General features: G+C 43.0%; 2 protein-coding genes across 15 annotated transcripts in view; one reads left to right on the top strand and one right to left on the bottom strand.

Moving 5' to 3' along the window:
- LOC138182898 (proteoglycan 4) overlaps positions 1–22,031 on the top strand; it is a 44,807-nt gene extending 22,776 nt beyond the window's left edge. For 4 of the 14 annotated variants that reach the window (XM_069119268.1, XM_069119269.1, XM_069119271.1 and 1 more), the window contains 14 exons: positions 5,371–5,507; positions 6,018–6,387; positions 6,502–6,622; positions 6,859–6,979; positions 7,617–7,714; positions 8,467–8,611; positions 8,681–8,756; positions 8,838–9,067; positions 9,220–9,298; positions 10,770–10,922; positions 12,191–12,583; positions 14,315–14,584; positions 14,817–15,079; positions 15,210–22,031. In XM_069119268.1, coding sequence (XP_068975369.1) covers positions 5,371–5,507; positions 6,018–6,387; positions 6,502–6,622; positions 6,859–6,979; positions 7,617–7,714; positions 8,467–8,611; positions 8,681–8,756; positions 8,838–9,067; positions 9,220–9,298; positions 10,770–10,922; positions 12,191–12,583; positions 14,315–14,584; positions 14,817–15,079; positions 15,210–15,632 — 2,879 coding nt within the window. In that variant the 3' untranslated portion in view covers positions 15,633–22,031. The remainder of the gene's footprint in view (positions 1–5,370; positions 5,508–6,017; positions 6,388–6,501; positions 6,623–6,858; positions 6,980–7,616; positions 7,715–8,466; positions 8,612–8,680; positions 8,757–8,837; positions 9,068–9,219; positions 9,299–10,769; positions 10,923–12,190; positions 12,584–14,314; positions 14,585–14,816; positions 15,080–15,209) is intronic. The other 10 variants (XM_069119270.1, XM_069119275.1, XM_069119272.1 and 7 more) reach the window with 10 other exon arrangements.
- A 157-nt stretch (positions 22,032–22,188) lies between these two features.
- Dph3 (Diphthamide biosynthesis 3) lies at positions 22,189–23,452 on the bottom strand. Its single transcript, XM_069119283.1, has one exon. It carries the CDS (start codon positions 23,332–23,334, stop codon positions 23,080–23,082), a length of 255 nt encoding a protein of 84 aa, XP_068975384.1. The 5' UTR covers positions 23,335–23,452; the 3' UTR covers positions 22,189–23,079.
- Between the last annotated feature and the right edge of the window lie 484 nt (positions 23,453–23,936).

The following is a 23,936-nucleotide window of genomic DNA, read 5'->3' on the forward strand; positions in this document are numbered from 1 at the left end:
GTTCCTTCGAAGACGTTTTACTCCCTTTTGTTTTTGATTTCATGCATTGTCAAATGTTTTATACGTTAACGTTTGCCAGCCAGACTGTCCGTTATCATGGACCGCTTGAAACACGTACAACCTTTACCTCTGCTCCAAGTAGATACATAGGCTAGATAGATACTGCACGATGCGCCTCCGCATTTACTTGCACGAAAGTTCGCACAGTGGTTTGCCTCGAAAATGTATCGTTGTATATACGCAGCATATACATATATTGAACTCTATACAACTTGTTACAACTTGTTCCAGAATTCTCGAACTATCAGCTTCGCGATTCGCGCTAAAAATAACCCCCCGCCCCCTTACGGTTTTCGCCAAAGAATTCTCGCCCGAGAAAGTTGAGAAAGAGACGACACGCGATTTTTCAACATCCAACGATTGCTCGATAAACATTGCGTATCGTAAAAAACTCCGAAGCAAATCAATTCCTTCTATAGACAAACGCGGGTTTCCCTCTCCATTTACATAAAATAGAACGACGATGAATAGTATCCTTGCGCTGCTCGACTTGTCAAGACGTTTCGACGAACCGCTTATTCAACTTTACGTAAAACGGAGAAAACGCGAAGAAAAGAGAAAACGGATTCTATTTCTATAATTGTTTCCTTTTTCTTTCTTTTCTTTTTTTTTTTTAACATCGAGAAAGAAAGCTTCTTCCTAGTTGTATCTGTTTCTCATTTTATTTGCTGCGTCGATCGCGCTTTTCGATTTAGCGCAGTAGAAACGCATTTCAGTTTTGCATACGTCTCTGCGTTTGGAAGCCTCTTAATTGAAATCGTTAGGTCGAAGGTACCGCGCGCGTTTCCTTAGACTTTTCTGCTCGCCGCATTTCTTTTCGCCTGCACGGCAATGAAACATTTTTCGCGGCGCTTGCCTCTATACTTTTGCCGCGTTGTAGGTGGTGTACGCCCTCCCATTGGACTTCAGGCCGATTGTAGCGATTAATCGTTGCAATTAGACCGCAGCTAATTAATTTTCAATCCCGATTCGTCCCTGCGATTGGCAAAACATATGCCGCTATTCGTGCTACGTGTACGCGTGTGTATAGATACTAGATACGCGTATATGTGCGTACACGATTATCTCGTACGACCGAGACGCGTGATCGTCTGCGTTCGAAAACTGTCGATCGTGAAATTGCGACGATTAATCGTCCCTACGATCGGACGAGACAATCGCTCGAGACAATTAATTCTCGTGTCGTTCGCGGAAAATACATCGACTAGGCTAATGCCCGTCACTGGCTAATGAGCAACGAATTTAATTATCGGCCGGGAGATGCGAGACACCGCCGATATTAGATGAATTTGCGGCAAATTACGCCCACGCAAAACCACCGACTCGCCTAACAGGGATTAATCAACATGTTACAGAGGCCACGATCGTAGTGGATTCGTCGACGGTCACCCTGGCGTTGTACGTTTTTTCCACTTGAAAACGTACTCGATTCCTCGATGCATCGGACCATCTCTTTCTCTTCCTCCTCCTTCTTCTCCTTCCCTCGCCATTCTAGTTTCTTGGCAAACGTAAAGTTGTATACACGGAACAGTTGCTACGGACGACGTAAAGTCTTTTATCGCGAAAAAATTCCGCAATTTTTACGGTGGAAAGAGCCCAACCGTTTCGGAAGACTAGCGGCGACCCACATTTTCGCTACGATTACCGGTTTACTACACTCTGTTCGGTCTGAAAATTATTCCCGTCTGACCTGTTTTCCACTGCCAACGTTACGACGCGACTAATCAATGCTAGTCCATTGCGTATTGCCCGCGAAATCTTCTTCGAATAGCTGGTTGCTGTCAAGTGGCGCGAATTTGCTTGAAAATTCGATCGATTCGAGGAAGCACGCAGAAAACACGATACGAGAAACGTGCGCGGCTCGTAACATAGTCGAACGACTATCGTATCGGTAATCCGGTGTATATCTTTTATGACAGTGGCCTCGATGATTATTAGTTCGATTCGATCTCGTTGACGAATCACCCATCGTTATCTCTGCTTAAATACATTAAGCCAGGCAAGCACACGATTCTACGCGTATCGTACTCGTTTCGACGTAGACGATATCCAAATACATAAACACACACGGTCAATATTGTAATTCTAGTCTCTGATTAATATCGACGGCAATTCACGTCCGATGAATACTTTCTATCGTTTCAATTCCAATCACCGCGCAAACGTGCGGCTCGATAATTTTGTCCAATGCGCGTACATTTCGATCAGGTTTGAAGGGGAAACTTATCAAAAATGATCGATCACGCAGCAAATATCAACTGCATAAATCAACGTTCTATCACGTAAATACACGTTGTAATTGGCGGGTAAATAGCATCAAACAAACACTCGACGAAAATAACTTTCCCCGCGTGCGAACAGCCGCTTCAGTGTAATTAATTTATTTGCAGCCCGCGCGTTGGGAATCGTCGAAACGTGACGCGACGGAAAGAAAGGAGACGAAAACGGGCAAATCTCTCGTTCCTACTTGTTATTTACTCGCCTTCTTTTCTTCTGGAAACCGCGAACTTTTACTTTCATCGAAACTTCTCTCGGTGAATCCTTATTCAAAGGGAATGAGAGTTGTTTCATTGGCTGAAACGAGAACGTTAGCCCGTGGAGATAATTAATTCATAGCCAGTAAGTCGAGCGACGGTTGTAACTAGAAGGCGTAGGTGCGAGTGAAAAAGGAGGCGGTTTTATCTGTCTCACACCGGCTATTGATATGCACGGAAATCCTTCTGACAGTTTTCTGGCATGAACTAAAGTCTGCGACATGGGTGACCGAGAAATGCCGGCTGACAATTATATTACGCGACTGTCACAGCTCACGGTGGTATTCCAATTAAAGAGAAAAGCAACAAATAGGAAAATGGTTGATGGAAAATTCTCGTCCGTGACTCTTCCGTCTGCTTTTCGATTTAGCAAAGCGAAAGGGGCAAACGATCTTACGTATCAGTGCCTAACGAACGAGCGTCCAGTTTTCCTCATTTTTCTCCTATTTTTATGTCATTTTCTTTCCTTTCCACCGTCAAGTCTCGTTCTTTTTATGTTTTCGAACACAGGAAATCTTTTTTCTTTCTTTCGGTATTAAATCAATCTCGCGTGCACCTTCGTTCGTCGATCGACTGAATACTTGCACGTTGCACGATCTTTACGAGTGATCGGAACTTTGATCGTTTCTTTGTCCTATAGACCATTGGTATCACTGCGTTCGATCGTGTTTGCCATGCATATGGAAGTTAAGCCTAACATTATCCATAGATCTTGAAAGTAGAGCATCTATCTGCGGAATGAAACGAAGCCGATGCATGTTTATTCTTATAAAAAACGGTACCGTGTTATCTTTCGAAGCGATCGTTCGACTTGTGTCGCGATGAAACGATAAAACCGTTTTTTCTATTATTTCCCTTGCTGCATGATCTAATAATTCGGCGGCATAAAACGAAGCATTCCCTTACGGATGATCGAGCAGAGAGTGTCGATCTCTATTCACCTACGCAACTGGAGCACAAAGCTGACATCCTACCGATGCGATTAGCTTTGATCAAAACACACCGGAAGAATGGTCCTTATTCGATAGATTTCCCTATGATTCTCCTACTATCTGATTTAGGTATAGATCGAGCCACTTCCAACAGGATACTGATTTTTCGATTCGATTCGTTCTGCAAACTGGCTCGTTGGTAACAAATCTAGTTCGATTAACAATCGCAAACAGATCAACACTGACACCAAAGTGCACGATATCGTCGTATTAAAGTTTCAACGACGCTTATATAACCGAGTTAATGATCCACGCATCGTCACACGCAGAGACACGCAAACATGGACGTGCAAACACACGCGCCACGTACGTACGCACACAGATAAAACAGTCGCATTAGACGATCAGAAACGAGGAGAGACGAATGCATAGACGCTCAACGTCGCATCGATCATTCGTGTGCACGTTATTGTTGACTGCCCTAGCATCGCCTAGCGATAATGGCCGCACTGAAAGCGGAACATTCGCGACGAATCGGTTGCACGGAAATGACAGAATGCAAACGGAAACGCGCGCGCGCGCGAAGAATGATCTGTCTCTCTCAAACTGTCCTCTCTTTCTGTTCTCTTTCTGTCACCTGGCTTTTCCCGAAACACTTCGAAGCTCGGAATCGCGTGACCGAAAGCCGGCACGGCACGACTTATCCTCAAAGTACCGGCGGATTACCGTATCCGGCAACTTTTCCTCGAAACGACAACTTAACTTCGTCTCGTGTTCAACTTTTAACCCCTGTGCGGCGATTTCAACGCCGTCTCCTCGGAATCCGATTTCCGTTGACCTTAATTCAACGCGCGGCGCGTCAGCGACGAAACAGCACCGATGGAAACGCGGTGCCGTGTCGCGTCGATTTCTACGAAATACGATTTCCAGTGAAATCGAAACGACGAATCGTTGAACACGGCGTGGAAATCGCGACGGGAACAACGCGAGGTCGCGGAACGATGGCGAGATCTCTCCGCGAGAACTCGAGACCGAGGAAAACATCGAGCGGTTCACAAAAGCAAGCTTCGCGAAACTATGAGCCACTCGAGACGCTTTCTAAGCTTTTGTCGCTTATAATCGTCTTTCAGCAATGTTCCAAGCGTTCGAGCCTCGAGAGGAGAAAGTGCCTCTTCCAGTTTCTGCTCCGACAGGCGGCTAGCGAAAATATAGAGAGTTAATTACCAAGCGTGTTGGTAAGAGGGCGAACAACGGCTGCTGGATGCTTATGCGTGGACGTGTTGCTTCGAAAATGAAAAGAAATGAAAAAGAGAAAGACTACAAGTTCATTTTCTTCTTCCCTGCTTCTTACAGAGGAACGCTTTTTTTCCTTTCTACGACTTTGTGTGATTTTCTGTGTGCGGCGTACGCGCGCGTGCCTGCAGATACTGCAAGATGTAGCAGCTTCCCGCTTGTTCTGTGTGTTGTCGCCTCGAGATGTTCGCCTCTTTTTATAAGTTCGTTTCCCGTGACATCGTGCACGTTCTCGGCCGCTGTTTAATTACCTCTATTATCAGAAATCGATTTCCATCTCCAAACGAAGTCTCGAGCCACTCGAGCGTCTCTCTTGGCTGCTCGAAATTTCCTCTAACCGTGCGAAATTGCTACCAGTAATAGGGAGAAACAACGGAATCGATTTCTAAACGATCGTACGTTCGAATCGTGACGCGAATCGAAAGGTTTCTTTCCACTCGTTCGAAGGAGAAGCGGTCGAGAACGCGACGCGTGTAGTGTCCCTTTCGTGTAAACGAAAGACGATAGATACCAAATGAAAGATCTCAAGCAGCCACGTTTATTCGTTTCAGGGCCCACTTTGGAACCACCATTGCCACGGCGAAAGAAATGCCCGGAGCTGGCGTACAAAACGCACGAATTCATGACGGCAGCCGATGGGGGAGGCATCGACGCCGTCGATTCGAACGTTGTAGCTGACAAAGTTCGAGTAAGTGCGAGTCGACCAGCGTGCGAACGTCCCGCGTACTTTTCAGATACGGCACAGAACGAACGATTACTCGAACACGAATGAGAAAAAGGTTGGAGACCGACAAACCTATAGCTCTCGTTATCCATGTTGTACGCGTATCGAAAATCGGGAAATCGATAAACGCGTAATCGGTTCGTTCCTATTTTTAATCGACGATAGAAAAAGGGGGATGTGGGAGGAGGGATGGAAGCAACGTAAATGGAGTCGTAAAAGTTTATTCAAAGCTTTCTTCCAACGCGTAACCCGCAGGCCAATTTCCTCAAGTTCTCTGTCAACAAGTCGTCGTCATCGAGTTTCATCTCGCTCGACCTGTTTTTCGAATGCACATTGACGCGTGCGCTTCTCCCGTACGAGCGCCCCTTTCTTACGCGCGTTCCTCGTGAAAGTACGCGAGCCTCGTAGCCATGGAATAGCGTAGCCTACGAGGCTGCACATCTGAAGTTAACGATCGTGAAATCGTGATTACAGGAAGTTACAACGCAGTCAGGTTTGCCACCGAGTCAACTGAGCAAAGCGATTTCGCGGATCAGCACCGAGTATCGGCTGCAGTTCGCCTGGCCTAGAAGACCTCAACTGACGAATGGCGAGACAATGGCGCCGGAGGTGTTGGCCGCGGGACTTCCTGCAGGTACGACAGGCCCACCTAGAAAATCTCTCAGCATGGGAGCTCTTAAGCAGGGTATCGCCCCTACAGGACCTGCCCCGGTTCACAAGAAACGACCCGGTGATGTCGATCATAAGCGCGATGGTAAATGGAACATCTCGACAAATTTTTTCTCCTCCGATCCAACTTGCGTTTGCTTTCCAAGGGGTCTTGAACCATTTCAAGTAGCAAAAAGTATCGATTTATTTAGTTACGAAGACGTTTCTCCTTCTGGAATCTTTTTAACATTCGCTTGTTTCTCTTTTCCTTTTTTTCTTTTTTTTTTTTCTTCTTGTCGATGTATCACAGGGATGCAAGCGTCGGAGTTGGAGCCGCTGGTTGGAGGAACGGGGGCCGACACCATCGACGGAGTGGTGCCCGAGGGCGACGAGCGCGAGGAGGATATGCCGGACTTGAAAATAGCTTTCAGGTCAGAATTCAAGATGACGTATATTAATTCGAGCTAGCTTATCGTACACGGTCCCGTATGCAGCATCGCGTAGACGAAGAGATTCGAAGGGAAGAACGAGAAAGCATCTACGACGATCCGAGGTCGATTGCGACGTGTTTCGCGCGTGTATATCACACTCGACGAAAATGAGAAAAAAGAAAAAAAAAGAAGAACATACGCTAGAGTACCCTACAACCACGATTGATTCTTTTCAGGGGTAAAAAGTCAGGTAGGACCGTAAGGATATCGGATGATAAAGGGCCGAGCAAACCGCAGAAGAAACCGTTTCCTACGTCTGATGTCATCGAGCTTAGACGACTCGCTGACGAGTACAAGGTAATTCCGGGAACAAAGATGCCACTGTTCCATCCTTTCTTTCGCCGATATTTGTTCTTCGAGTTTCAATTTGGAAACGATATTCCCCCTTTACACCTTTCTTAGTGTCTTTCGTTTCTCGAGTGTTCCCTAGGCAGGCTTTCGCCATCCATAGAACCATTAGTGTACGTGTGTCTTTGTAAATATCCTAAGTGTTACAAATACAGAGTCAAAGGTTGAACGTTGTCGATTTACGAGTGCATTCAAACTTGCATGTGTTCGTCTTATCATTTTTTTTTTCAACGATTTCTGAACTTTTGATTCACAACACGACTCAATATCAATCGGCCATCATCATCAACGATCACGACAAATCTCTACGATCTTCTGTCAAACTCATATACTCATCGTACACATGCATGCACATATTCCTCAGACGTCAAAACCGATCGAAATCAACGAAAATCGTTTGCACACGAAACGTAGTACGATCTGTGTCTTCCATAGCATGTTCTCTATACACGCGCGCGCGTGTGTGTGTTTGTGTGTGCGTGTGCGTATGTGCGCTCGCGCGCGCCATAGTGCCGCTGCAAACGCGTTATAGCTTAGCGCCTAGGAAGTAAAAAGCAACAGAATGATTGATTCTGATTTATATTAGCATCGCGACTGGGGTTGCGGTCTGGCAGCAGAGGACGAGGCTTCGCTGTGGAAACGAGTCTCCAGTAACCACGCTCTCAACGCGCTGTCCCTTGCCAGGCCAGTACACTACTCCACTCTCAAACATTCAAGTTTTCCATGTTACTTGACAATCAATGTCAATGGTAAACGGTATCCGTTTCGCAACGCGATGAACAGAAATATAAAGGTAGAAGAACATCGATAGCAAACGTTAAACAAATTAGACGTAAACGAAAGCTGATTGTACGAATGGAAGGAAATGAAATTTGCCGATGAATTGACGGATAAAAAATCGTTAGAAGTAGTTGTACTCTTGCGATATCAGACGGATTGTTGGTTATTTTCGAATATGGCTATCCATCGAGCTACGAGCACGATCGATCGATCGACAATTTTTCAAATTTACATATTATCCATTTTCGTTGGTACGTATAATTCTCTAGTACTGTGAACGTAGCAGTATCGGCGTATGCATAGGGAGCATCGACGTTTGACTTGGCACGATTGGATTCTACTGGCGTCCGACTTATCAGGAATGCGACATCGGTGATTAATTTGACGATGAGTTCTAGCATTTATCGTGAATATTCGCTAACCAATTATCGTCAGAGACAGAGACACCTCCATTCATGTACACGCTCTACTCGAGCCAGAGAAAGAGGAGAAAAGAAAAGAAAAGAAGAGAGTCAAGCGTAGTTGTACAGGGACGAATTGTTCGAATCTTCGTACGGGTTTTGTCGTAGCTGCCTTTTATTTCTTCCACGCGATTGTGCCTCGTGCCGAATTGTCAGTCGAAGAAAAAACCCGGTGACAAGTGGTTGCATATTTAGGTCAGTGACGAAGGAAGAGAAAGAAAAGGAGAACACGAGGAAGGTCGCCCCCGTTGCCGCCACGATGACCATGCCCCCTGCTGGCCGACCATCATCGGTACAAGCTAGACCCGTTCACGGAATTTTGCATGACGATTTTAAAGTGGTACGTACTTGTCGACCGACGATTCATTAATCCCAGCGATATCGATAAAATTGATATATCGGCCGACAGGACCCGGAAAGAGCCATTGCTCGCGCAAGGAAAGATTTCTTGATCCGCCATCACTTGGATCGTACAACTGGCGTGGGTAAGTACATCGAAGTAATTTCAAACGGTGCAACAACGAATTTTATGAAAATAGAAAAAACCTGTTCTCTTTTCGTGTCAGGTGACGGTGCACTACTTCCCTCTCCAACGAGAGAGAAGTTGGAGCCCGTGATACCACGACGTCGAGAGGAAACGAAAGAGCACCGCGAAGAGATTCAGCCTAAGACCAAGTCCAGTCCTAAGAACAGTCCAAGAACCGGTCGTTCTCAGAGTCTTGGTCCTACCGTGACCGAACGTCGTTCACCTAAACGTCAACCACCGCGTGCACCGTCCGTCACTAAAGACGCCAAGGTATTTCTTTAGGAAAAACCCTCGATGACAACTAGCTACGTTCTCGTCAAAGAGATTTAGTCGATATTTAAGACTCGATCACGTGTAAACTGGAAATAATTCCAAGATTAATTCAATGATACAACATTATCGATCGAGTGCCTTTTGTTTAGGAGAAAGAAAAGGAGCCGAAGGACAAGGAGAAAGAGCAAAGGGAAAAGGGCAGTGAGCCTGAAAGGCACCCACGACCGAGTAAGTAGCACGAACAGGCATCGATACGTCCTTCGTCATCTCTTTGTATCGGTACAGTCGATCGATTTAGTATTCAAGAGATCGTAACCCAAATCGATTGGCGCTCGTAATCAATTACGAGTTCCGTGTTTTGCATTTTCGCATATACCATTGAATTTGATTGATTGATTTGGATAGAAGTCTTTATACACATTATTTATATACATATTATGCGAGTTTGGTCTGCTGTTTGCTCTTGTGGGTCCCGAAAGCCAAACCGTTCGTCATACCTGACCGTATTTACCCTGTTCGAATCGTGTTGCAAGAGACATCCACCGCTTCTAAGAGTATCGCTGTACGTGCTTGTATCTTTCTTTGTTCGTACGGGCCGTAACTTCATTGAAAAGTGTCGATCGTAGAAAGATCTGCAACGCGCATCTTCTTTGTCAAATGAATTCTTTAAGCGGTGTGTGTCGAACGCGTTAACTGCCAAGTGGTCGTTAATGTTTTAGGCAAATGCATGACACTCTTGTTTAATCGTTTCTATCTTTTTGTCTCTGCCTATGAGTCCAAATCTCTAGTAATCAGTAGCCCCATTGATTGTCCGTGCAGAAAGTTTTGCAACATGTTGTTTACCCCTTTCTTTCCTGAACAACCTCCGTAAACCGCGAATTAGCCCAACCAACTCGTTTAACCGTTCTTACAATTAGCTATAGCAGAATGTTCAATGTCAAACATATATCGTATCGGACAATGGAATCGATCGAGTAAATTAAAGCTATCTGGATAAGTGTGTCCCTTTTTGAACGTCAAGCATTAGCAAAAAAAAAAAAAAGAAAATACCTTCATCTTTTATGAAAATAACACATCAACGCGCTTGATCCAAGCATCATCGATAGATAATCCTTGTCACGTTGTTTCACGTATCAATAATATTGTTTCATATATCTGCACCTAGCACCATGACTTTTCATCCTACGTGACGCCTCTCGTTCACTCGTAATCATCACCAGTCACATCTCTTCGATCTACCATCGTCCTTCATCATCGTCACGGTCGTGTAGTCAGCCAAATAGTCATCGTCATTTCGACTCATCCATTGAACCATCTAACGCCGAGGCGGTGAGCAACAAGCATTCGTACGTCGGTCGTAGTCGCGTCGCTGCAACTTCAACTCATCTGAACTCATTGAAATTATTGGTCTCAAGATAAACGAAAAACCGTACTATCTATTATTTGATATATCCTATCACTGTATGCTATCGATCGAAATCACTGGATGCATCGAGGTAGAGATAAATCTTTGATAAAACAAACATCCCTTGCGCCCGTTCATTCAGCCCTCTACCTCCAACCCCCGTTTCTGTCCTTTGTCAATCTATTCAGTCATTAATCAGGCTAAAAGTTGCTCGCGCGAAATCGATCGCGATCAGATCGACGATCGTCCGAGCATCGTGATCGGATTGATCAGGAGTGGTAGCGGGTGTTTCAGTCACGGGCCCTGGCCGCGTGCGTTGGAGCATACGGGAACCGTCGACGGTTTCCTCGGCGGGTTCGTCGATCAGCGTGCCGCCATTACCGCCACCACCCTCAGGCCCAGGGCCTACTCCGTTCTACAGGAGGTCCCCGCAGGTCCATCGGAAATGTACGTTCTCTGTACCATGTACCTGCTGCCCGCTAGCCCGACTTTCACGTATTTTAGATATCTCTACAACCCTTCATCCTGCACCAGTTACCACCCGATCACCGTTATACCCTGTAACCCTTCTGCCTTTAACCCTTGAACAGTTTAGATGCTCACATAGGATAGAAGAGAACGTTAAACATAGAAATTACTATTACGATACAGTGCAGTGTCTGTTTATCTAGTTTGGTTAGTCTATCGTGTCTTTTTCCTTTTCTTTCGATTAAACTGTTAAAGGGTTGAACCGTGTATGAAATCGCGTTGGTCCCAACGACGATAGATACTCGATAAGAAATTCGTTGAGAAACGTTAGGATTAAAGTCGATTTTCGAATTATTATTGCTGGCAATAAATGGGAAGTTCTGTGTGGTTCAACACGCGGTTGAATATTATCCCGTTTAAATGATTCTCTAATCGCGAATACCGCCGCAATATCAACCGAAGCTTATCCGTTTTTTATCTTTCTCTCTCTCTCTCTCTCTCTCTCTCTTTATCTCTCTATCTCTCTCTCGCTGTTCCAACTGTTCAAGATTCATCTATGCTCGAATATTCTTTGACGTTACACGCGTCGGCTATCTGGTCAATTTGACGACGATTCGAAATAATTTTCGAAAAAATAACGTCGAGACCGACTATATACTTTACGTACGTGTGCGTATCGCAATGAAATTCCGCGGTCTCAACTTAGTCGTCTACCGTGACGCGACACGTCTTTTGCGTATACCGTGACTACTTGGAAACGGAAATACGAGGAGACCTCGATATTCGAGTGTGGACGTAATTCTGAGCGGGCTCGATAACACCGGGAGACCCTTCAACCCTCGACAACCTCTCCAATAAGAATGAATCTCAACGAAACGGTGCAGCCTTGCTTAAAATGTTTAATCGGAACGAACTTTTAATATACGAGCCACGTGGACTAGGGAACGCGGATTAAACATTCAAGTGGGTCGCTGAGAAACTTTGCATCGTAAAAGGATCGAATTTAACGAAATACATCGTTGCAAAGTCCGAAAGACGTGGAACGTTTTTACAGCAACGCGTTCTCCAAATATTCCATCCAATCTAATCCGAGGTAGCGTGTTCGAGGTGCTTCGCTCTACACGCGGATGTTACATTTTAAGCATGGTGATGCATCAGCGAATACTGTCTTACGCTCTCTACTAATTTCCCTTAATGAGGACGATGGGCTTTATTCATCATTGTACTTTGTGTACCGTATGTTCTAGCCTTCCTCGCAACCACCGCTCCCCCCTATCGCCCTCTTCATCACGCGAAACCCTCGACCACTACCACAAGTACCACCACAATTACCACTACTACCACAACCACCACTACCACAACTACCACTACCACAAACACGACAAGTACAAGCGTAAAACCCCCGGTAAAGCATTCGGTTCATACGAGTGTCCATCACCCACCTACGTCGAGCGCTGCTGCTGCGGCCAGGCCGGACCGTGTTAAAGATATAAGCCGGTCCCACCAAGGTCCGAACGAGGCAAAAACGGGCCGCGACCAGACAGCTGCGGCTGCGGCCGCAGCCGCCGTCGCCGATCCATCCAAATCATCCTCCGATAGTCGATACGCGTCAAACCAAGCCGCTACTGCCGTCCAACCTAGTAAGTAGCATGCTCTCTGCCAAAAAAAAGGCCTGTGTTCTTCTCCGTTGCCTACATAATTTTGTTCGCTCGAACACAACTAAACAACGCTTTCCGTGTCTTCGTTGCTGTCATTATCGTTGTCGTTGTCGTTGTTACCAGTACCGTTATCGCTGTTGTTGTCTTTGTGCTGTTCTTATATATAACTACATCTTTTCTCTGTCTTTCTCTCCTCCACCGGTTATCCGTACGCTTTTCCGATCTTTCTTTATTCTCGATTTCCTATTCTCGTCTTCGTATATAATCGCTACTCGAATCCCTACTCTTCCTCTGTTATCTCATCTCGTCTGTCCGTCTTTCTTTTCACGTTTCTCTTATTTTCTTTATGCGCTCTTTACCGTTCCACCGGTACAACAACCGGGGAATATCCTTCGCACAACTTATACTTCCGGCGCGAAATAGAGCGGCCGATTCTCGGTGCGTTCCTCCTTTCTCGTCACGCTTTCATCGTACCTATTACATACCGCGCGTTTTCACCCGGCACACACGCCTCTCGGCAACCGTGTTTTTAAAAATCCACTCCGCTGCTGCATCTCTCTATCGCTCTGTCCGCGTCTTCCCGCGGTAAATCAAGGGATTCGAGGTAGCTTCGTATCCAACTGTGGTTTGTTCTTTCCACCACGCTGAATCCGTCTCGCAGACGTGCCTTTGTGCGTAGTCGGAGCTGTCGACCATTTGTTAGATCAGCTTTTCGCACCAACACCTGCACCGAACCACGGTTCGAGTCGTCACACTCCGCAGACGCTCGAGCAAAAGGAACGAGAGGGAAAAAAAACATGTACGGGAGTTAAGAAGAACGAATCAGGTGGCAGTTAAACGTAAGTGTGCTTCCAACACCGACGAACGATCATTCCGGCCAGAAAACACGAAAACGTTCTTTTTCACGCATAGAGAGACAAACACAGGCGCAACGTGATTCTGCTTGGCTCGTGATATGCGTATCAAGAAACGCGCGACTCTTTCGTTCTTTCCTTCTTGTACTCTCTTTTTCCTTTTTTTTTCTGCCTTTCTTTCTCTGGTCGTGTATAACTCACAGGGTGCCGCGTTTCGTCAGATCAAGGGCCTACGAGAGGAAGCAGAGAAAAGAGGGAAGCAGATTATCCGCGATGTTTCACCACCGGTCGGTCGACGTGCAATCGAGTAAATGTTTCTGCGGTAGAGAAAGAACAATAGCCTGTATGTTAGAGCCCTTTGTCAACCTGTTGCGTGGCCGTGCAACATAGCCGCACATTTACACACATACTATGCCGACACACTAAATCTATGTATTTACTTATATCTATCTATGATCTATGTATTTCTGTATACATGTCTCTTCCTGCATTCTGAGTACGCTAGTGTACTTTTTATTCGGATGTTCTGTGCCCATTGTGTAGACCTCTCGTCTAGCCACGAATTACAACCGATTTACGATATCAGCGCTCGATGACTCGACCAACGCTATTTTCTTGCCTTCCTTTTCGCCGATGCCACTGATATAAATCCTTCGACGAAGGACGAGATAAGAGTCCTCTCCTTTTAGCGTCACACGTGGTATTCGACGTTTCGATCTTCGTTAGAGATTCGATTAAAGAAAAAAAGGAAACCTCGTAACAATTCGAAGCATCGAGTGCAGTTCCGCCCGAACTCGGGCAACGAAACGGATCGACGAGCATATATCAAATCGTTAAAAGCGTGGATAAAACGTTTCAGTGACGGCAGAACCGCAAGTGAACGGGGACGTGACCGGAGGAGATTCGAGCGTCGCGTCGACGCCGCCGTCACAGACGCAGTCGCAGCCGCCCGTTTCGGCCACCACAGCAAGCCCGTGGATCGACGACGAGCCGGTAGTGAAAAGCCCGCCAGAACCGACAAGGGTAAAGTCTCCAGAGCAGATGATCATGCGCTCCCCGGAACCGGTCAACTGGACGGTGCCATTGGATACCGGAAAAACATTCACTGTCACTCAAAACGTCAGAGAAGGTAGCTAATATTTGCATATTTTTTCGAGCGTTTTCGTTCTTCTAATAGAATAGAAAAATTGAGAAAGTATTCCGATAGACATCGATGAAGCCAGTTTGGAATCGTTTTGTCAACGACTCTAAACGATGGAACTCGATATATCGAAACGTGTACGTGATGTCTCGGACAGGCTGGGTTACGGAAGAGACAAACGACCGGTTCTCATGATCTCTTTAATCCGTTTATTTTTAAGAACCTTTGACGCGTCCGCATAGCGAAGCGAAGAGCTGGGCACCTTCGTCGGTTCCATCGGCCCCGCAATCTGCACCACCTGAATTGGCGGCACAGCACAAATCGCAGCATTCTCAGCATTCCGGATATAAGTCACCAGAAAGCGAAAGCGTTTCTATCGGTAGCTTTAGCGGCTTGAACGGGCACAAGGACATGGATTCCGAAAGGGATAGTCCATTGCCTTCGAACGTTCAGGCTGGCGGCACCACCGCACTCGATGAAAATGTAAGGATCTCTGTTTTTAATCGAAACATTGTCGATGATATTGCAAGAAAAGTGAGAGTTTATTTATTTCTATCTCGATCCGAAACTGAAGGAATTTCTAGAGAAAATAAGAATCGTATGCTGGTTGTAGGAAACAGACGGTACCGAAGAAGAACCCAAGGAACAACAGAGACCGGAACCATCGATAAAACCTGTGTCTGGGACGAGTTTAAGATGCCTAGAGGATCCGAGTTTCGAATACGATAGAAAGAAAGAAGCTGGTCAACCTGCGACGACAACAACGATGACGACACCGTTATCGTCTACGGTTCCTCAGCAAGGTTACCGTATCCTAGAAGCTGAATCGCCTCAGGGTGGTACCACCGAGGGCGGTGGTGGCGGTGGAGGTAGCATGGGTGGGTTAGGAAGTAGTAGCGGCGGTGGTTATCACGTACTGGAAGCACCAACGGTGGTTCCAGGCTCCGCACAACGTTCTGCAGCGAGCGAGGTGCTGGAAAAGGCGCGAAATCGCTTCGATAAATTCTGGGGGAAGGGCAGCAGCTCGGAAAATTAGAGCGTTCGAAGGAAGCTGATAAATAAACGTAGTAGTTAACGTCCTCGAAAGCAGGGGAGCAAGCAGAAACGAAGGAAAACGAAGGTAGAGAATGAAAACGAAGAGTAAGAGATGAAATAATTCGACGAGGTTCCTGTGAAAGCTCCTTTCGTGGTTCGTCTGCTCGTTCCTGTTGTTTTTCAGCGGGAAGGAGATATTTCGTAGGTTCCTTTCCGTCTTACTCATCACGTGTTGAACGTTCTTCGTTCGTCCTGAAAAGCCTCGAGAGATCTAGATGCTTTCTTTATGTTCGACGTCTCCGGAACGAGAAGAAGAGTCGTGATGATTAGAGAGGATTTTTTTTAGGAGAGAAACAGGCTTAGAGGCGAGTACTTGAATGCGATCGATAAAGTACCTCGAAGGAGAAACGTCTCGTAGCGAAGAAGAATTAACGAACACCTGCTCCGTAAGACGATCGAGAACGAAGACGGTGCGTGCAGGCAACGCGTCAGTCTCGTTGAAACTCGAGGAATAGTTGGGAGACACGCGTTCGATGAATATACATGTACACATCTACACGATACACGCGCGTACACGGGCAAAGATTTGTTAAGTTACAGCGATCATAGTCATTCAAGCAAAAATCGATCTTGACTTTGAGACGATCGAAGAATCGAAAGAACGAATTTCCAATCTACACACAGATCACGCGGATACTCGGTTACCCATAGATACACCAAAATGTCACATGATACTACACGAAACGACACATAGAAAGACACGCAGTTAGACGAACACACGCGAGTCAGTAAGTTTCTAGGATATTTCAAGTGATCTCGAGAGATCTGCCGTAGTTAAGCCCGAATTCTTTTTCCATTGATAAAGAGAACAAAAGAACGAAGAATAAAAGTGAAAATAAGATAATATCGTGGCGAATCGAATCGCGAGGAAATAAAATACGGCTTGTCGCTATAAATAAGAAAGGAAGGATATAATAGCCTTCGGCCGCTTCGTGCGTTTTATATAAGTCTATATACAGAAAACAATTACGTACGTATACACGAATATGAATGTATACAGTTAATGGGTATCGCACTCGCGGATCACATTATCACGGTACCGACAAAATTCCTCGGATCTTTCCCGTCGATCGTTCGACCTCTCATCTCCTCAATCACTGGCTCTATATGTATTTAGAAAGAAAGATTTTTAGCAAGAAAATTAATCGTCCGATAGATCCGTTGAATTATCGATGGCACCGTGGAAAGGTTAGTTTCTTTTAAACACGAAATAATTTTCTTCGAGCGTTTGCCGATCCAGGAAATGGAAACTCGTTCCATTTCCGCGTGGAATTCTCGATCGTTCTAAAAGAAATTTATAGAATCAAGAATTACTGCTGCACAATGTTAACATTCCTCGACTTTGCAAGTTCATACAAATTTATAAAAATTATCCGTTCTGTTCTTCTTTCTGTCACGTGTTTAGTTGAAGGAAGATCATTAGCCTCTCTCTCTCTCTCTCTCTCTTTCTATATACATATATACGCTAATGTTTCCGCGAATTTGCCCGACAAAATTTCTTGAAGGACGATCGAGCATCGTACGACGAAGAACTTCCCGGAAGCCTGACAAAATAGAAACTACCACCAGCAAGCGAAACGAATTACTGTAGTGAGGCGTAGTGTTTTTTTCACACATGACAGGAATTCTCGAGGTTCACGATTTAGATATCGAAGGAACAACCGAGGACAACAAAGAAAGACGAGTAGGAGAATTCGCACTTGCGAATTAATCGAAATCGTCGGGAACCGACGAGAATCGAGGTGAAACGAAGGGCCAATTCCTTCGAATCTCGCGCAAAAATCACGCTTTCACGCGTCGCTTCGATTTACGATTTGAAACTTGGTGCTAGTCGAAAATGCATCGAAATTACGGAGCTACGAAATCGATACGGAACAAGTTGTTAAACCGAAGGAGAAACGGGACGAAGGAAGAAGCGGTGAACGCTATTCTCCCGTTGCACGCTGCATTCCGTCTGATTTCTTATATGACAAATTCATTCGTACGTTTCTCTTTCGAGCTAGTCGAAGACGAAGAAGGAAAGAGGAGAAAAATTTGACAAGCTCGGGGCTCGATAACGAGGGTCGTGCTCCTGTCTTGAGGGAAGAAAGCGAGCAAGCGCAAGAAGCAACAAATACGAGCAACAATATAATTCGAGAAGGTAACAGTTGACGGTGAAACCGAACGGATGACACCGAAACAAGAACTGTCAGGATAAGGTATATTTCGTGATTACGGGGAGAGATAGGAGCCCCTTGTTCTCACTTCGAGGACGATGGAAGGAGAGGAAAGAGAAATGCGGAGAAGAAAGAAAAAAATACGAAAGGAATCGAACGATGGAGCTTTTTCTCTCTTTCACGCGCATTTGGTACACCGGTACACCACACTCCATCCAGATCCACGTCCAAGAGTCAACCAACCGTAGTGAAGCAGTATAATGATAATGATTAATATGATAAACGATACTCTAATAATAAAGAAAAACTACTAAGGCAAAAAAAATGAACAAAAAAAAATGAAAAAAAAAGACGTATGGTAAAAAGTTTACTGAATGAACGACTGACGAGGGATTCGACGAAAGCGTAAAAAAGATCATGATAACGACGAAAGATCGTGGCTAACATTTTTGGGAATGGTTGACCCAACGATAACCAATCGATGATGGTCGTTTTAGTTCTTTTCCTTTTCCGTTTTGTTTGTTTCGGCGAAATTATTCGTAGCTTTCTACGAAACGAAAGGAAGAAAATGATCCAAGTAATTCTATAAAGAATCAATTTAACGTCTTCGAAAGTTTCTCATTTGACGGATCATTCGTGTTCGAAATTGTTTACTTTCACGACATTTTTTAACGATCCGATCTAATCCCATCGTTTTTCTCACAGAAAATACCAAAGTGATCACGATTATTCACGATAGCAAAAATATTGAAATTCATCGTTGATTAAGCTGTCGTTCCAAACAGTATGAGACCTATCGGTACGATATTACCGGAAACACGGTTTTCTTCTTTCTTTTCTACGAGAGTTACGATCCCGTCTACCCCTTTTTTCCCTCGATTAATCCCTTTCCTTTCCTTCGGTTACGTTTAAAAACTAGTAACCTTTGCGTCTGCTTACACCGATCTGTCTGATTCACGACAGAGACGAACACGGTTGGATGGAATGCGTGTAAATTGATACAGGAAATACGTGGCTTTGATCAGAGATTTATTATTTATTCTTGAAACCTTCGATGCAGTGGCGGATTATTAAACAAATTCTATAATCTATATTCCGGGTCGAATTTCTTATCTTCTAAATCGTAAGGACAATTGTTCCATTATTTTTTCAAATATCCATGTTCGATGTACGTGTGACTTTTAGTATTAAATCCGTCTCAGCTTCGACGTTCAATTTAGCGACTCTTGTGCACAATACGGTGAACGGTAGCAGATTTCGTTTAGCGAACTTGTGTCAAGTGTCGGAAGCTGTTTTAAACGCGCTCGCCATTTCGGTGAACACGATCTATTGTGATAAGCGCTCAATTATTCCATTCCGCGCGCAATAGCCTTGAAACTGGAGTTACTATTTAATTAGAACGAGCAGAAACTGAAATAACGCTGTTACGACAATTCGTCGAATATTTCTAAGAGATTCACTCGGAACAGTGGCGTTGTACAAACTATTATTATTACTGCGCTGTTACTACGATGATTATTCTAATTGCGTAATTGCGATGATTGTGATAATGTATATTTACTTGTTGCCACTTGTTAGAAGTGTGCGTTAGAAGGTTTTTGAAAGCGCCACCGATTCGACGAATTTCATGTTGTTTCCATTTCTTTTTCGTTTTTGTTGCTAAATCGAAAAGCAAAGAAGAAGGGAGCGCAAGAGGAGAAAGAGAAAGGCATTGAACAGTTTGGTGTAAGCGCATAAAAACGGAGACGGAAACGTTGATCGACAAGGCTCGTAGCCGCTTTAAACATGTCGAAGAAGCACCTCGCAGAAGCTTACACTGCCCATCCGAATTTAGAAGCTGATTTGTCCTGTGATTTCCAGAACGTCACCCATCATCTTGTAGGGCTATTATATATATAAACTGCTATATTTTGCTGGAAGCAAAAGTCGCGAGACACGCGTGCGGCATGGCACGGAGGAAACGCAATTTCATAAACCAAACCTATCAGACCTATCAACTGGCCGCCGTGTATTTGAAAATTGTTCCTGTTTCCGAACGAGGTGAAAACTTAACGGACACCGTGGAGAAATCAAGCATTTCAAACCTTTATACATTTGTTTTTATCGTGTATGTCGATGGATAATCAATGGACATCGAGCTTGAACCGTTTGTAAGATTTTTCGCAAGACTACAACAACGCCCTTCTGTTAGGCGAAATTCACTATATGTATAAAACTTTCTTTCATTTCTATATGATTACGCGTGTCTAAACATAAAGGTATTATGTGTAGGAAGAGGCTTGGAAATTCGAGGATCGAATGTTTACGATAATCTTTTCCTTCTAGTCGATCGAACGATTTGTTGTTTCGCGTAAACGTTTTCTCCTTCTAAACTATCGAACCAACGTTTCGCTTCTCGTCGTTCCAAGCCTTTCTTCTCGCGTACACGCGTGGACAGATTTCAGATTCTATCACTGTCGAAAACAAGTTGCAAAACCATCGACGAACGGGCCTTAAGAGAAACGGCAAATCCCGTGAACGTGCTGGCCACGTTCTGGACACGCGCATTTTTTTCTGTGTCCAACGATTCAAGATCGAAGAGAAAAGCCGATAGTACGCGGAGTAAAAGTATAGTTTCCTAATACGTTAGGAGACAGATCTTTACGATGCAACAAAAATTGGCTAGGTAGAAACTCTGATGATAGATACTACTATCATGAAAATCATTTTCTTTCAAAACAAGTAGGAAGAAATTACAAAATAATATAATACGTGAGTGATTACTGTTTGGGGTTTCGCCTGTATTCTCGCCTCAGTTTTTATGCCTACTTATACATACTTAGATAGGTTGTGCGAAACACATATAAAATATGTCTATATACATTATATAGTATATTATTAAAAAACAATGCGGGTGGAAAGAAGATGACGTTAGAACAACGACGGTATTTAAACGAAAAAGGCTGAGGGGATAAAGCAAAGCAAAGAGGCTGTTTTGTCAGAATAAGAGAATCATGTGTAACTGATCGACTATTATCGCAGAAATAACGACGACGAGTATGCTTTACAACGAATAGAATGAATGATTATCCGGTACTGATTGGGTCGATTCTTGATTTTATTAAAACGTTAATAATCTCGAATCAGAAACCGTACGATTTCTTCTGGTACTTTTCTTTTTCTTTTCCTTTCTTTTTTTTTTCTTTTTAGGAAGAACATAAATCATTGATCGGTTTATTTGTAACAAAGGAATGCGACACGACAAGATTTCTCGTATTTTACAAAACAGATGGACAGACAGTAGTAAGGGAAATCGAACGAGTACTGCAAAGTTGAACGATCGTGATCGACGATACCAGGAAAGTATGCGGATGACGTGTTTCTTCGTTTATATTTTGTCATACGAAAATCTATGTACGCGTTTCTTCGATCAAGTACATAATCACTCGATGAAATATCGGATCTGAATCGTTTGCTATAATGTAACATCTGGTTATTTCATCAAGACGTTATTTCAAGACGTTGCAAGATATTTCAAGATAAAAATTTGAAGAAATTTCAAATCATACGCGAAATTTTTAACTTCGACTTACTGCCAAGTCATGATATCTAGATATACAAACACAATTTCCACGATCCTGTCGCGTTACCGCAAACGATTCGATCGCTATACATCCGATCCCGATTCCGAAATTTAGGCAACGATATTCCAATATCTCCTATTTCAATATCGCACGTAATTTAATAAATAACGAAAACGTGATAACGAGCGGCTGGAAATTTCAGGAGACCGACTTCTTCTTTCGCGATCACTGACCGTCTTCTTTTTTTCTCATATTCCCTTCCCACGCTCAATGTGCACATTCCGGGACCGACGATGATCTATGTAAAAATTTGTTGTTTGCGAACGAAAGCAAAAGAGAGGAAATGAGAATGATTACTTAACGTGGGTTGTTACAAAAGAACAACTATCACGGCGAGCGTAAATGTTAAGCATTACGTAACACTACGGTACTTTTGCGCATCCCCTTCTCGTCCAAAATTGCGTTTTTACTCTCCGATTGCATCGTAGAGAAGGATCATTTATTACAATAATTGCAGATTATTATGGCTATATATATATATTATATATATATATAAATATATATATTATATATTAGAAATTGAAATACTCGTAATAAAGAACACGCCGACGCTTCCTCTGACCCTGGACTCTTTTAATTGCGTTTCGGAAAATTAATTTCCTTTTTTTTTTAATACACTGCCGTCTACCACACCACCAACCTTCGATACCAATTTCCTTAAAAAACATAATTACTGAGGAATATGAAATAATACGCGCGAGCGCATAAGACTTTGCCGTTATTTAAGTATCCTAAAATAATTTATTATCAATATACACAATTCGGTAAAAAATACATATATACATTGCCATACAGTGCTCAATTAGCAGCTTATAAGTATCCTAGTCCAATAATGGAAAACAGAGAAATTTTCAATTCTTATAAAAACTATCTTAATAAATAGGTCCATCATCTAAATTATCGTTTTCATCGTGGTAACCTTCTCCATCATTAGAATAATTATACAATTATTCACATTATGGATTCCCTTGTTCATTTCTAGTTCTTTTCCTCCATCATCCTTCTCCTTTCTGTTTCCTTTTCCTTTTTAGGCTTCTTCAGACCTTTATGATTGTACAGCTGAGATTTCAATTCTATCAACATTCTCTCACAACTACTTTTATTCCTGATCTTGGTACTTATTTGAATACTTCTTTGTATCTCTTTTATTTATGAGAAACAACACATTGTTAACCTTTTCATTCCATCAGATAATTCACCTTTGGATTAATATCAAAGGACAAATGTTTTTACTTCAAAAGAGGATATTTGTCTTTAAGGGTGGAAGTTGTCAGACTGGCGGTGACAATACCTCTACTTTAGCAGAGTCTAATTGTTTTATGCTGATTGACGCGGAAAGTTTTCTTCTTCCTTTGTTATTATCCATTATAATTGTATTATACGTGTTCTATTTTCTAACAATAACAACCAATATAATAGAGAATTAAGGGCAATTTGAAAATTTGTTTCAAATCTGCTGGTAATTATATACAAATATATTATATATACATAATAATATTAATTATATATATATACTTTGGCCATTGTTCGTGTGTCCAACTTTATTCGGCTTAAACGTGTGTATGAAAAATGCAGAGTATTGGTATCTTAGAAAGTCGTCCAATGTAACTCAAACCTTTTGGATCAAAATCTGTTTTTCCTCATCCCTAACAAGTTCTTCTTGTTTAGCTGCAAATGCCTCCTTATCGTAAATTACTTTAATAACCAAAGAGCACGAAGGACATGTGGCTTCTTCCACACCAGCAGCTAATTCTTCTTTAGAGATTTGAAACTGATCCCCACAAGGGCATGGGTAGTAATATACTTCTTCGTCCTCGTCATACTCAAAATCTTCAATTTCTACTTCATCGTGATATACAGACATAATTTCAATAATCCGTAATAATTGGATTCTTTAAATAAGCTTAGAGGTTAGAAACACACACTCGACCGCTGATCATAACGAAACCACGAATACGACATATGATGGCATACGAAAGTATGTACATGTATACTTAGGTACCCAACTATAAGAATCATATAGATAGCTAACTCTATGAAATAAAAAGTCTACATAATTCTATTCTTTCTTTCTTTCTGTCTCCCTCTTCTCTTTTTTTGAAATAGAATGTAACTTTATAAAAGTATTTATTTCGACTTCCATATAATTTGAAAACACAACATGTTAAAATACAGAATAGCATTTCTTATCTCATATACGAATTTTTATACAATATATTTAATATTAAAGTTTCTAATATTCTTATGTAATTCGTACAAATATAAAATCATATTTAAGAAATAAGAACAAAATGTGTATACACTTATGTATATACACATATAATGATCATAAGAGAATATAATGTTAATATAATATATAAATAGATCATTCAAAAGAGTATATACTAAATGTTATCTAGAATTTCTACAGTACAATGAGGAAGTATACTCATTGCTTTAAAAATGAATCTCAAAATGATTAACATT

This window comes from Bombus flavifrons, chromosome 8 (genome assembly GCF_040668555.2).
Source record: "Bombus flavifrons isolate JBK064 chromosome 8, iyBomFlav1_principal, whole genome shotgun sequence".
NCBI lineage: Eukaryota > Metazoa > Arthropoda > Insecta > Hymenoptera > Apidae > Bombus > Bombus flavifrons.